This window comes from Egretta garzetta, unplaced genomic scaffold (assembly GCF_000687185.1).
Source record: "Egretta garzetta isolate BGI_Z169 unplaced genomic scaffold, ASM68718v1 scaffold448, whole genome shotgun sequence".
Lineage (NCBI taxonomy): Eukaryota > Metazoa > Chordata > Aves > Pelecaniformes > Ardeidae > Egretta > Egretta garzetta.
The window spans coordinates 2,872,839-2,887,205 of NW_009260497.1; the positions used below are offsets into that span (position 1 = coordinate 2,872,839).

Sequence of the window (14,367 nt, forward strand, 5' to 3'; positions counted from 1 at the left end):
CCTCCACTTTAGACTCTGCACTCCTGTGTGGCTGCATGGATGGCAAATGGTACAACTCCTGTTCTCAGTTATCTTGATCATTGTCAACAAATAACAAACAAAGCATCAGAGTTCTTGTTCCAGCAGTGCAAAGCTGGCAGAGTTTTAAGCTCCTTTGTGCATACAGAACGGTGTCTAACACTTGACGGATTTAGCTTCACAACAGGTCAACACTGTGCCCCCTGTCCCTGTCACTTTAACTATTTTTCTAGTTTTGAGCATCTGATGCTTGAACAACTGTATCATCATCTTTCTTCTGGCCTTCCTTAAATTCTATCAATCCATCCCCAAATCAAGTTAATCCAAAATTTCACTGTGAAAACTCTGCCATGGACTTGCTATAATCAAAAGCATCCTCAAATTGCCTCATATTCTTCTCACCCCTGGTACTCCCTGCAGCACACATCAATTGTACAATTTCACAGATCCTAGAGCCAGCCACCCAGGACCATGTCCAGGCAGCTTTTGCATAACTGGAAGGAGGGAGACTCCACAGTCTCTCCGGGCAACCTGTTCCAATGCTCAGTCTCACATGCACAGTAAAAAAGTACATTTAGATGGAACCTCCTGTGTTTCAGTTTGTGCCCATTGCCTCTTGTCCTGTCACTGGGCACAAATTTTCCTTAGACTATGTTGTAAAGAGCCACAGAACTTTGATACTGCATTAATAAATTATCAAAAAGGGCAAAATATTTACAGTGTTCAACTTTTGGCAGTACCTGCTTGCTGTCTTGTTCATTTATTTTCTGCTGATTCTCAGCTGGGAAGGTTCGATGCTTTGCCTGAAAGAGGAAAAATCTCTGTAATATACGAACTTAATGAGTCATTGCTGTAAAATACATTATTAGTTTATGAAGGGTCAGTGGCATCTCTGCAATGATATCTTCAACAGGCTGGCTTCATTTCCCTCACTGCAGTCCCATATGGAGAATTACATTTTAATCATCGCAGAGTAAATCTACATGGAAAAGGAAAAGCAGTTGCACCTGTTCCACTTATGTGCATAGCTGAGCACATGCAAGTTATTTCTGGTCCAAAAATTGAGTAGCCATGATAGCATTATGCTGTGACAGAAAAAACATGTCCCAGATGCTCACCAGCTGGGGAATACTTCTCCAAGAGGCTGGTGGGACAGAAGCCTGAGGTAGCCACAAGTTTGACTGGAACTGCCTAGATTTTCCCTTAAAGTGATCATGCTACAAATAACAACAGCAACAAAATATTCAAATATAAGGGCAGATTTTCTTTGAACACCTTTTTACAATACGGTAACTTTTGAAAGAAGTGACACATACTTAAATAAAAGGGAATTCTAAGCAAAGTCTGTTTGCCCACTGCGTTCTTGCACAGCAGGATCAAAGGATCTCTGCTCTTTTCAGGCCAGTAACTTTCAGTGACTTCCTGAACTGCAGTAAACTCTGCAGGGTGCTCTCTGCCTCCTTAGGAAAAATGGTTCCTTCTGCTGCCTTTGAGCAGCCTTGTGTCTGCTCCTTGTTTCCTTTGGGAAAGGAATTCCTAATCGGTCTTGCAGTGAAAGCTCCCCAGGAGTAACAACTCTCCTCCTCTTCATATGCCTCCCACTACTCTAGGTATTTTTTTATCAATTGTAAAGTTTGCAAATTGCTTTCTCTCTAGACAGGTTCAATGTGGCCACCAAAAGGCAAGAACGTAACGTTTTTGCTGCTGAGACACATTCTTTGTGGCAGTACATTACCAATTGTGACCAAACCAGCAAAATGCATCTTCACCAATGGTTATGTAATGTCTCAATTACTGCTGCCTGATGTCCAGAAAGCAGCCGTTTGATACCCAAACTGCCTTGCTTCCAGGACGTTTGATCAATGATCACCTGATCCCTATATTGGGAGATGGAAATCTTCCCTGTCACAGTGACCCGCTCACTAATCTGTAGTCTGCCTGAACATCTACATGTAAGAAAGCAATCCTGCCTGGAGAACTTGAGAGTAATGATCTTGCCATCCCCTACAACAAGTTACCATTTACAAAAAACCACTTGCCTTCCTTTCATGTTTTTTCCGCCTTTCACTTCTGCACTCCTCTGTGCATCTCAGGTTACAGAAATCAATCCTGACAAGCCACAGATCTGCAAGAAGGCTGCTCAGCTTGGCTGCAGCTTATTTAAACGTGCCATCAACAGTTCCTTTCTGACCATTTAGAAGTGTGACCCGCATTACAACAGAGCGAGAAAAATGTAGCTTTAACAGGTAAATCCTGAGCTTTCAGCTTTTTTCTTGCAGGCCAACAGAGCTGTTCCATACCCCTGAAGAACACCAGTCTTCCTTTCTGTCTCTAGCATTGCCTGGTTTCTCCGACCCCCGGACTAAAGGATTCTAACTCCTCACCAACTTCAATATCAAGCACTCGCCTCTTGTTGCTAATGCTACAGATCTCTCTCTCTTCCAGAGGCTTGTGTATTTTATCATCTATGTCTGTCTCAGCAATGAACTTGTCCAAGGAGAGAGGCAGCAGCTGCCAGTGGGAGAAGAAACAGACTGAAATTCATCAAAGGTTGGAACTCAGAGATAGCATCAACAGCCAGAAATGAATGCATCTTTCACCATCAATTTTCAACGGTAGTTAAAACTGAATCTTACCAAGCCTAGTTATGATTTTTTCCCATTGTTATCTTCCTCTGTTCTTGGCAACACAGGCTCAAAATGACAATCACATTTCTGCAAAGTTAGAGTTTACCGCGTGTCAGCTGCGCTGCAGGGACTACCTGAGGCTCCTGGGCCTGTGACAACAGTAAAGCAACTTGATGCAGTTTAGCTCCCTAAAGAAGAGGTTCCAAACTCCATGTTCTAAATTATCAAAACTCAGTGCCGATACAAGAGGCAGACAACATTTTCTCCTGAACCTAATGTAACTTAAGATTGCATTTGTACTTCTAGACCATATTATTCACATACCTGATCCTCTCGTTCGAAGCCCGGTGCTTTTGGATAGCTAGATGTTGGTGAAGAAACAGCTGATGTGCTAGACTCAGAACATAAAACGCCATTTGCTAATGATCTCTGTCTATAAAGAGGTCCAAGGGGCGATAAAGAACTACTGCTACCAGAACTTGATGTTACAGTTGGACTCGAAGAACAGGAGATCTGTAGAAGACAGGAAACAGTGACTAATATACTCTACGATGTTTTTTATGTTTACAGCTATAGTCTCCCTCTGGAACACAATCATTTGAAATTATCAATTAATTTCAGTCTTCTGTAAATACAACACTAACTTTGGTTCATTTGAATATATTTTTGGTGTTAGCTTTAAAAAGTAGGAGATGACAAAAGTAACATGGAGCTATTGTAAATACAGAGACTTTAAAAGGAGATGCATTTGCACACAGCAGAATATAGCCTTGCTGGTCCCTACGCACAAAATGAATCACAGGCGGAGGTTACTCTACTTAATGGATATTTACAATAAAGGAATACCTGCTTTCTGACAACCTTGATTTCCATTTATTCGCATATTTCTTAACTTACAGTTTAATACAAGCATTATACAACATTCCACTCTTTTAAACGAACTCATCTGGATCAAGCCAAGCAGTTCAAAAAGAAAAAGACATGTAGAATATCAGCAAAAAGCATCTCAATGCTCCTTTGTAAATCTCAAAAGGCTGTTTTCTGAGATTCTTAAATATTAACATGTTTAGCGATTAATAAATTAACATTTTAATATTTAAAAACAGTACTGAATTTATAAACTCTAGTTCTGCTATACATTTTCCAGAGAGTTTTAAACTTGCAAAAAGCCTTAAGCTGAAGGTACAATCTCTAAGTAGGTCTGGACAATTTTTTTGCTAAAAGTACAGTTCTGATCAACTGAAATTTATGAACTCAGGTGCCAGCATCCTGCATCTATATGTTTGAGTGGAACTGTGGGCACTGCATGTTTCTACATTTTTTAGGTAAATTGTTTGAATTTCTTAAACTAGATCTGTAACTAGACTCACAAAGGCAGCATGGAAATAGTTGTGTCCTCCATTTACGCCCAGCGGCCCAGTGGTGAGAACACTCACGATGATACAGACACGCTCCCGTCCCTCCTGTGCTTGTTTTGGAACAGAGCCTGTCAGCTCTCAAGGAACCGAACTAGCAATACAATAATGGAGTGAAATTCTGCCAAAGTTGTTTTGGTTTGTTTAAATGCAAAACACACACTGAATCAGACAGGCTAAACAAGGTTAACTACATAGTTTGCTGTTAAACTCTCAACTTAGGGTTAACCTCAACCCTTAATATTACTCTGTGCTCTAAAGAATGTGAAAGTATTTTAAGCAAATCAGGATTTTAACAGGAGATCCCTCTCTCCCTCGAATAGTATAACCTCAGAATGTCCCTCCTGAGCAGCAGGAACTTCAGATTCAGATTCCTGTAAATCAGGTAGACGGCAGACATAAGCCTAGGTGAGGTCTTAACCCTGGACAGAAAAAAACCACCTCCAACAAATGTAAGCCCTATACTCACCAAAGATTGTAATCTATGCATTCACCCACTCCCATCCCTACAGAAAAATCTCCTGTCGTGAACCTTATCTGTGTGGAGTTCTGTAACCAGATTGCTTTTGAAACCCAAGGACAGCTTCTCTACGCAAGTCTGAAATGTGCCTATGCCCTGAGCACTGACAGACGTAGAAGAGTGGGCACCACCACAAAAATAATTAAATTGATAGGCAAGGTTTGCTCAGCCAAAATTCCTCCACAAGCTTGTTACAACAAACATGCAATGATTCTCTTTCTGTCACTATTTACTCTAAATCCAAAACCAAGGATTGCCCCTGTGCATGGCGATGCTAAGTTTACACATTTTTTCAGCTCTAAAATACTGAAATCCTTTATTTATGCTAGAGAGAAAAAGAAAATGAAAGGACACTGCCAGGAAAAAAAACACTGTTCTTAAGTGAAATTTAAAAAAAAAATATTTTTTTTGGTCAATAAAAATATGCTAAGGTATCCAGTTCCATACCAAAAGATTTTGAAAACTTTCAATGAATAACATAGTTACATCTCGTAAGTACACTTCAAAACACACTCCTGGCAGCACAAGGCTGCTTAGTGCAGCAGCCAAACATGTCAGGTAAAATGGCTAGGCAGCGAAGGCAGACTAACACCCTAGGTAAGACACTAGCTTAGATAAGCTACTGACTCAATCTAAGGATGAGTTCCCTCACATGCACAGAATGCTTTTTCAGATGCATATTCCATGTCCACCCTTTCAGCTAGACAGACAACACAGGTTATTCTTCTGACATAGGAAGCTGTACATCATGGTTGCTCCCCTGCAGTGTGACCTGATGAAGAAGAGTGGAAGAAGGAGGGAGGAAGAAGCCATTATGGATTACTTGTCCTGGAGGGCCACTTGCAGACAACAGCTGTAAGTGGGGAACAATGCCCTTGTTCACCCAGAAGTACTGGGCTTGAGGCACAGAGTCCAGATCAGACTGTATCAGGTATGTAGACCATTCGGTAAGACCATAAGGTGCCACTCGTGATCCTTCTGGTTGCAGTGGGTATCAACAGTGGCACTAACATTCATAGAATCATAGAATGTTTTGGGTTGGAAGGGACCTTTAGAGGTCATCTAGTCCAACCCCCTGCAGGGAGCAGGGACACCTTTAACCAGATCAGGTTGCTCACAGCCCCATCCAACCTGGCCTTGAATGTTCCCAGGGATGGGGCCTCCACCACCTCCCTGGGCAACCCGTGCCACTGTTTCACCATGCTCACTGTAAAGGATTTCTTCCTCATATTCAGGCTAAACCTAACCTGGTTTAGTTTAAAACTATCACCCCTTGTCCTGTCAGAGCTGCCCCTACTAAAAAGTCTGTCCCCACCTTTCCTCTGGGCCCCCTTTAAGCACTGAACAGCCGCAATCAGCTCTGCCCGCAGCCTCCTCTTCTCCAGGCTGAGCAACCCCAGCTCTCTCAGCCTGGCCCCACAGCAGAGGGGCTCCAGCCCTCGGATCATTTCTGTGGCCTCCTCTGGCCCTGCTCCAACAGGTCCACATCCTTCTTGTGCTGGGGACCCCCAAGCTGGACGCACGGCTCCAGGGGGGTCTCACCAGAGCAGAGCAGAGGGACAGAATCCCCTCCCTTGCTGCTGGCCACGCTGCTGGGGATGCAGCCCAGGACAGGGTTGGCTTCTGGGCTGCCAGCGCGCATGGCCGGCTCATGTCCAGCTTTTCCTCCCCCAGCACCCCCAGGTCCCTCTGGGCAGGGCTGCTCTCGATCTGCATTAAGAGCTTACAATACAATTTTGTGTAGTTTTGCTCTGAAAAACTAAACTAAACTAAAAGAATTGCTCACCCCCCCTAAGATGCAGGCAGCACTGTCTGATTACATCCCTGTTTAGGCTTTTGGTCTCAGCCTCTGAAGAGTCCACCAGGATGACAATAGACAGAGATAACCTCTACTATGTCTTTTGTATTTTTCAGGACGTAAAGATTATTTAAGTTTTAATAACTGGATTACACAGTACCACAGATTTTGTGTGACTCAACTTGCAAAGACAATTCAAAGAACTCATGCAAATAAAGCAGGAGAAGAAAATGGGTCACATAATATCCATGGTAGTTCAAATACACAAGCAAAGAAAAAAATTTCGAACCTAGCCTGATCTTACAAGGCAACTATGTATAAAAATCACTCTTTTTGGTCTGAAGATTATTTAGAATTTTCCTCTCTGTCTCCTGTCTGCCCCTATACAGTGTGTTTATCCCCCTAATAAGAACATCAGAAATGCCCTGCTGGGTTAGATCCAGACTAACATCCTGTTACCAGACAAGGCAAGAGGAGATGACACTTAGGGAGGATACTTGATCCTGGTTGTTATCTATGCTCATCAAAGATAATTCTCAAGGTAGTGAAAATAAATGAAGGATTTTTGGACCACCTCGCTTCCCTCTGTGGGAGACTCCTCCAAGTCTGGTGAAGATGCTCTGATCCTCTTCCTTTTTGCCCAGGCTTGTAAGAACCATCTCCTCTACAACTCAAGGCTCGGTGGACTCCACGAGAAACCACAATAGGCTACACTGCCACCCACATGACAAAAAATAACTTATTCTCAAATATTCACTCACCCCTTTTGGCTTGCTACAGTACACCCGCAAGACCACCGCTCCTGCGTCTCTCATCTCTCGTGCCCCTTGCACAGAGTAAGATACAGAGAACATCTGAGAAACACCAAACCCATCACTAGAAACAGCCATACAACTTAGTGCAGTATTGACACCAAGATGGGGAGTGAACATCTATTTTGTACCAAGGGACTTGTGACTCACAGTTAACGTGAAGTCATGTGTCAGCACTAACATCCAGTGAGCATTAGAGCATTAGCGACAAAAAGAGTGCAAGTGGGGGGAAGGGACACTATCAGTGCTTATTTTTTGTTCCTCTACTGCCAACTGTTAGTCTTTTTTTTTTTTTTTTTAGGCTTTTCTTCTTTACTAAGACAGAAGCACAAACAACAGAACCTAGAATTCATACAGTTGCCTCAATTCTGGAGGAGGAAGCCTTCAACATGTTCTTTGGAAACTGCTCTACAAGTGTAACTTAAGGCTTGCGGCATTTGATTTCTTCAGGAATGCATCCCTTCAAAAATTAAAATCTGCTGTGCTGTGCAAAGACATGTGCACGAGAAGGACACAGCTCAACCTCTAAGGATTTAAAGTCTACTTTAATTAAAGAGCAGTAGTCGGTAACACTCCTTACTTTACAGAGGCTCAGCTGTAAACCTTCACCAGATGCATTTTTAAGCTTCACTACACACCGCAGCTGGATACATTTCAGATTACCCCTCACTTTCACCAAGGCTACAGAAGAACAATGTTTTGAATTCTGCATCTTTGCTCCAGGTGCTAGGCGGGCTCCTGAACATTTCTGACACACCACAAGTCAAAAGATGCCAAGCTTGCCTTAGCAAGGGTCACATCTTCATAATGTTGTAACCTCGCAGACCTCGGCCTTGTAGATTCTTATAAAGAAATAATTTGTCACTCTTCTTCACTGCAGCTCAATTGCTTACAAGAAGAGCAGGTGGAACAAGTGATGCATTCTTCCCCTTGGTTCTTTCCTACTCTAGGCCTCTGCTTACAGCTCAACTTCTACAAAGAAAATGACAAAACTTACACCTATAAAACTAGTTATGTGACCTATGAAAATAGCAGCTTCTCAAGTTTCCTGATTTGCATTATATTTCGTGGCTTTAAATGTACTGTTACATTGCCTACATTTGGGGGGTGGAGGGGAAGATGGTGGGAAGAGGAAACATGTAGGTGTTTTTAATTAAGCTGTAAAAGTAATTTTGCTCTCAAGTAACTTACTTCCTTCCTATGTCCCTCACCGTCTCAGAACACTAATTCCACAGTAAAGGAAGCATGATTCAGCACCACTGTTCAGACTTGGATTATGCACACATAATCAAACTCAGTTGCATTATCACAGCTTGATAAACTATTATTTATCAAATGGGTATGGTAACTGATCATGTCCGCATGGTCAAGCTGTCCTAGTTATGAAGTAAAGCAGACAACCTGAGGCTTAATGAAGGCAGCAGAATGTTAGCACTGAGTCTGCAATCAGGATGAGCTATGAAGGCACACAGTCTTCACTGCAGCAGAGCTCACAAGCGCCGACTTCTTGACTGTGTGATCAAGTAATTACACAACTTTGATAAACCTGATAAACCAAAGCTGGTGCTGGTTATCCTATCTTCATCCATTGTGATTAACACATATCCTATGAAAATATTCAATCTTTTAAATACATCATGGACCCCAGACATAACGTCATCACAGCCAACATTTCTATCCTTTTACTCTTCAAAAGGAAACTATGATTTATTGCTCAATTAATCTTTGATGTGTCTATTTCATCTCCAGAATAAACAGCAAGTTTTCCTATTAATTTTGCAGTGCCACAAACTTGAACGATATTTCATAGAATCATAGAATGGTTTGGGCTGGAAAGGACCTTAAAGATCACCTAGTTCCAACTCTCCCTGCCATGGGCAGGGACACCTTCCCCTAGACCATGTTGCTCTGTCCAACCTGGCCGTGAACACTTCCAGGGATGGAACATCCACAACTTCTCTGAGCAACCTGTTTCAGCGCCTCACCACCCTCAGAGTGAAGAAATTCTTCCTTATATCTAATCTAAATCTGCCCTCTTCCAGTTTAAAGCCATTACCCCTTGTCCTATCGCTGTATGCCCTTGTAAAAAGCCCCTCTCCAGTTTTCTTGTAGGCCCCCTTCAGGTACTGGAAGACTGCTCTCCCCAGACCCTTGTCATCTCCACGCTGAACAACCTCAACTCTCTCAGCCTGTCTTCATAGGAGAGGTGCTCCAGCCCTCAAATCATCTTTGTGGCCTTCCTCTGGACTCGCTCCAACACGTCCATGTCCTTCTTATGTTGGGGCCCCCAGAGCTGAAGGCAGTACTCCAGGTGGAGCAGAGGGGAAGAATCACCTCCCTTGACCTGCTGGTCACACTTCTTTCAATGCAGCCCAGGAACATGGTTGGCTTTCTGGGCTTCAAGTGCACATTGCCGCATCATGTTGAGCTTCTCATCAACCAATACCCCCAAGCTGTTCTCCTCAGGGCTACTCTCAACCCATGTACTTGACTGTATTTGTGCTTGGAATTGCCCCCACCCATGTGCAGGATCTTGCACTTGGCCTTGCTGAACTTCATGAGGTCCGCACGGGACCACCTCTCAAGCCCATCAAGGTCCCTCTGGATGGCACCCCTTCCCTCCAGCACGTCGACCGCACCACACAGCTTGGTGGTGTTGGCAAACTTGCTGAGGTTGCACTCAATCCCACTGTCCATGTCACTGACAAAGATGTTAAACAGTGCCGGTGCCAATACCAACCCCTGAGGAACACCAGTCGTCACTGCTCTCCATTGGGACATCGAGCCATTGACTGCAACTCTTTGAGTGCAACCATCAAGCCAATTCCTTATAAACCAAGAGGTCCATCCATCAAATCGGTGTGTCTCCAATTTACAGACAAGGATGCTGTGCGGGACAGTGTCAAATGCTTTGCACAAGTCCAGGCAGATGATGTCAATTCTCTTCCCTTGTCCACCAACACTGTAACGCCATCATAGGCAGCCACCAAATTTGTCAGGCACAATTTGCCCTGGTGAAGCCATATTGGCTGTCACCAATCACCTCCTTATTTTCCATGTGCCTTAGCATAGTTTCCAGAAGGGTCTGCTCCATGATCTTGCTGGGCACAGAGATTAGACTGACTGGCCTGTAGTTCCCCGGGTCTTCCTTTTTCCCCTTTTTCCCTATTTACAGACAACTTTTATTTACTGTACAGCTAGGCCTTTGCTCTGTATCATCACCTAACTTAGGTACACTGCAGTTAGGTACTAGAAACAAAGAGACCCGATGCATGGAGAAGATCATCAGTATAATCCTAAAGCACGAGCTCCGCATGTTTTAAGGAGAGGTGATAAGATTCTTGACATTATTTGGCTGAAAAGCTGCTCAAAAGAATATGCATTTTGTATTGATATAACAACACCGGAAAGCTAATCAACCAGCTAGAGAAAGCATATAAAGCAGTGACCATGAGTATGGTTGCATGCACTGAGACAGCCTAGTTAATCCAACACTCACAGCACTATGAGAAAAGCAGATATAGGAGAAGACCATTTGTGTATCTTAAATTGCAATATAGTTGCAGGATATAAATGAGAACAGTCGAAATGAAGGGATGAAATTCAGGTGAGGCAGAAGCCTATGGCTGAGAACGATGCATATGTATGGGATGCAGAGGACTGAATGCCAAAGAGATTATTTTGGCAAAGGTGACTAATGAAAAGGGTAGATAGCAAAAGTGACTGAGGAAAAAGGGTGCACAGCATATTGGATGATGAAACATTTCATAGCTGAGGATTCATGGAAGGACATGCAAGGAGTAATAGAAATCTGAGTAAATGTGAAGAAGTGGTAACATAACCAACTTGATTAACCAAGTAGGGCATCAAAGTATACACGGTGCAAGCAATGTATCTGAAACATGGATCAAGCTATTTCAAGACTTGTATGCACAGAAATATTCAAGAAACCTAGCCTGCTATCATTTCCCATAACCAAGGAGTTCAGATACATGAATTTCACCAGCACAACAGAAGAAACGATAAGGAAGAGCCTCTTAAATAAAGAGTGAAAGATGAACAAGCAGTAAGAGCTGAAAGTAAAAGTTGCTGGTGTAAATGCAGCTCCTAAAGAAAGACACACAGCACTGGGAAAAGGATGAGCGAATTCGTTGCTGCGATGCATATCAAGACTCTGAATCTTACCTAAGGCACTTCACAGCTCTGATGCAATATGAGAAAAGACAGGTGTGCCAAGAAAGCTAATCTAGGTCTTGCTAGAGCAACACAACAAAAAGAAAGATAAGGGGTGATGGCAAGTGTGGAGAAACAAGTGGTACTAATTGAAATGAAAAATTACAATCCAGGAAAATGCATTGGGTAAACTGCACTGTGGAGGTTAAGTGCATTTAGATGATACAAGTGGTGGAGTATAAAGCAAAGGGAACCACAAAGACAGACTGGAGAACAACAGTGCTATCAAAGATCAGGTGAAGGGACTGACAAAAGTGTAATGTTAGAGGCTTCAAACCAGAAGGCAGAACATGGAGGTAAAGAAACATAGATGTAGAAGCTCTCTGTGGAAACTGAACACACACTTATCAAAAAAAGGCTGAAGAGTAGATTATTTCCTGACCGAAATGTTAAGGAAAGATACAGCAGAGGAGCAGCTGACAACAGTCTGACTGACAAGGCAACTTAGATGGAGACATAGGAATACAGTACAGGTGAGATGAGAAGGTATATATTTAAAACAGTTACACAGCCTCCCTCACTATCAACCTGGATCATACAGAATTTTCATGGACTCATTCTTCCAATAACATTTATAGATAGGGCAATAGTATTACCACATTCTAGAAATGGGGACCTAAGCAACTTGCTCACAGTCAAAGAGGAATTTTATGATTGAGCAGAGAACTGAGTTTAGGTTGCTCAAGTACTGCATCATCCCTTTCCTCTAGAACCAAATAGAACAGTAGGATGCTCTCCCTGCATACTACAGCAGGATATGTGAAAGCAGTTTTGGAAGATGAATAGGGAGATATTGTTCTGAAGACACAAAGGAAGGGAGGCATAGAAAGTCTAATTTCATCATGATAAAAACCACTAAAATTAAGTTTACTCAGGGCCAGTGTCTGACAGTGACAAGAACAAAGACAAAGGAGGGGACAGAAAGACAGACAACTTATTGGAACAGAGAGAAAAACACAAACCACAAATACAATTAAGTTGCTGGGATATGGAAAATGGGGGAAGGGAGGAAAACCAACTGACTACTTAAATACTAAAATGAAGCAGTTTACAGCAGATGGAGAAGGTGAAAGCAATCAAGCAACAAAACTCAAGAATTAGACATGGAAAAACAGAAGACCAACATGCTAATAAAAAATCAGGAACTGAATATTTAGAAAAACAAATAATGGAAGTGCGTCAAACGTTGCTGTGGGTAAGGCCCAAGTGAAAGAGAGAACATTTTGCCAGACATCAGAAAAAAGGTGGCCACTTGCAAAAAACGTTCAAGTAGAAAGTACAGGGAAGGGAGTAGGGTCAACTTTTCCATTTTCACCTTGGAACAGTAGTACAGGCAGAGAGTGACTGAGCACAGAGTGGAAGAGTGCACACAGTGTTCATCAGACGCTTAATGACTAACGGAAAAATCCATGTACACAGAAGAGGATTCCCCATGGCTGAAAGGCAATGCTTAGCGTTTTCAGGTGTACCTAAATCATTCATGAAAGGCCAAGATGCTTCTGGGAGAAGAGACGCTTCTTTGGGTCTCTCCTGAAAGCATCAGAACATTAGCAACAGCAAAATTACCTTCCTAAGTAAAAAGGCAGACCGTCCCTCACAACCTTTTATATACAGACGCAGAATTCAGCACTGGGAACCAAAGATAAAACATAGGCATACTGGTATCTTTAGTCTCAATCTACAGGGCAGCAATATGAAGAAGCTACATGAAAGAAACACAGGAGTTTTAACAACTGCACTATTTATTGGCAATTCCTTTCAAACTTTATTTAAAATATGTCCTTTTATCTGGTTTCTAACCAAACAGTATAGCTCAACAGTGCTGGAATCTAGAAGTGAAAATTCTGGGGACAAATGAGTAGGTATTTATGACTCTGTACTACAAATGAAGTAAGAAAAACCTGAGTCAGGAGAGAACAAGAAAGATGTCACTATCTTTATATACTATTTTGCCACAAACATAAAACCTAACAAAAGGATCTATTCCAACTGATAGTAAAAGGCAGATAAAAAAAGCTCTGCAATATACTTTTCTCCTTCCTCTCCCCCATACTTAGCTGATAAAATTTGCTAATACAAACTACATTTATCACCCTTGTAATCAAACACCTCTCTACTACCAAACATACTGCCTGTACCGCACCACTGTAAGAAGCTTCAAGTATAAAGCACGTTCAGAACGGACATCAATTCATTCCTAATGTTAACAAACTGGGGCAGAGAAGAGGGCTGGGATCAGGCAAGGTCTTCCATGAATGAAACCTTTCCTATAGGAAAAAGAGACATATGTAAATTAAGCCGCCCTGTAGTTGTATATTTAATTAACAATGATGTTCCTCACTGTAGCATTCAAAATATTGCATCTAAAGACAAAAAACAAGAACAGAAAACACAAATAATACAGTTAAATCTGGTGCCGAGGGCAGATATTCCATTTAAGCTTAAGTACCAGTTAAATATTGCTGCCTGACACTTGCTAGAGCTGTGGGGTTTTCTCTCCTTTGCTGAAGTACAAAGATATAAAACACAGATGTTTAAGAAGTAAAATAAACATTGTATATTGGCACAGTGATTATTAGTAGTAACTTTTCCAGAATTATTTACACTTACATTTCCAGACTGCCCACTGCTATTTGTACTGCTGTTTGTGGAGTTAAGACTGCTGCTCCATTCATTTGCAATTCCTATGCTGTCTGCTGAAAACAGATGAGCGCCTGGCTTTGATTGACAACCAGTTTGCAGTATGACTACATTCATGGTGTCCTCTGTTGAAGGAATCCCCAACAAATTACACACAGGTTTGATACTTAGCTGTGTGAATTCAACAGTTACATACCCTGTACCAAACACAGCACCTGTCACATGGAAACATCAATCACACACAAGCAAGCTCTCTCTTTTGCTTTAAATATAAGCATAAAGGCAAGGTAAGAACAATATAGTC

At 42.2% G+C, this 14,367-nt stretch overlaps 1 protein-coding gene across 12 annotated transcripts in view; it reads right to left on the minus strand.

Annotated features, from left to right (window-relative positions):
* UNKL (unk like zinc finger) overlaps positions 1-14,367 on the minus strand; it is a 58,039-nt gene that overhangs the window by 20,462 nt on the left and 23,210 nt on the right. For 5 of the 12 annotated variants that reach the window (XM_035900023.1, XM_035900011.1, XM_035900013.1 and 2 more), the window contains 3 exons: positions 14,034-14,188; positions 2,970-3,158; positions 759-821 (listed from right to left, as the gene is read on the minus strand). In XM_035900023.1, the coding sequence (XP_035755916.1) occupies positions 759-821; positions 2,970-3,158; positions 14,034-14,188 (407 nt within the window). Of the gene's footprint in view, positions 1-758; positions 822-2,969; positions 3,159-14,033; positions 14,189-14,367 lie in introns of those variants that run through there. The other 7 variants (XM_035900018.1, XM_035900017.1, XM_035900020.1 and 4 more) reach the window with 3 other exon arrangements.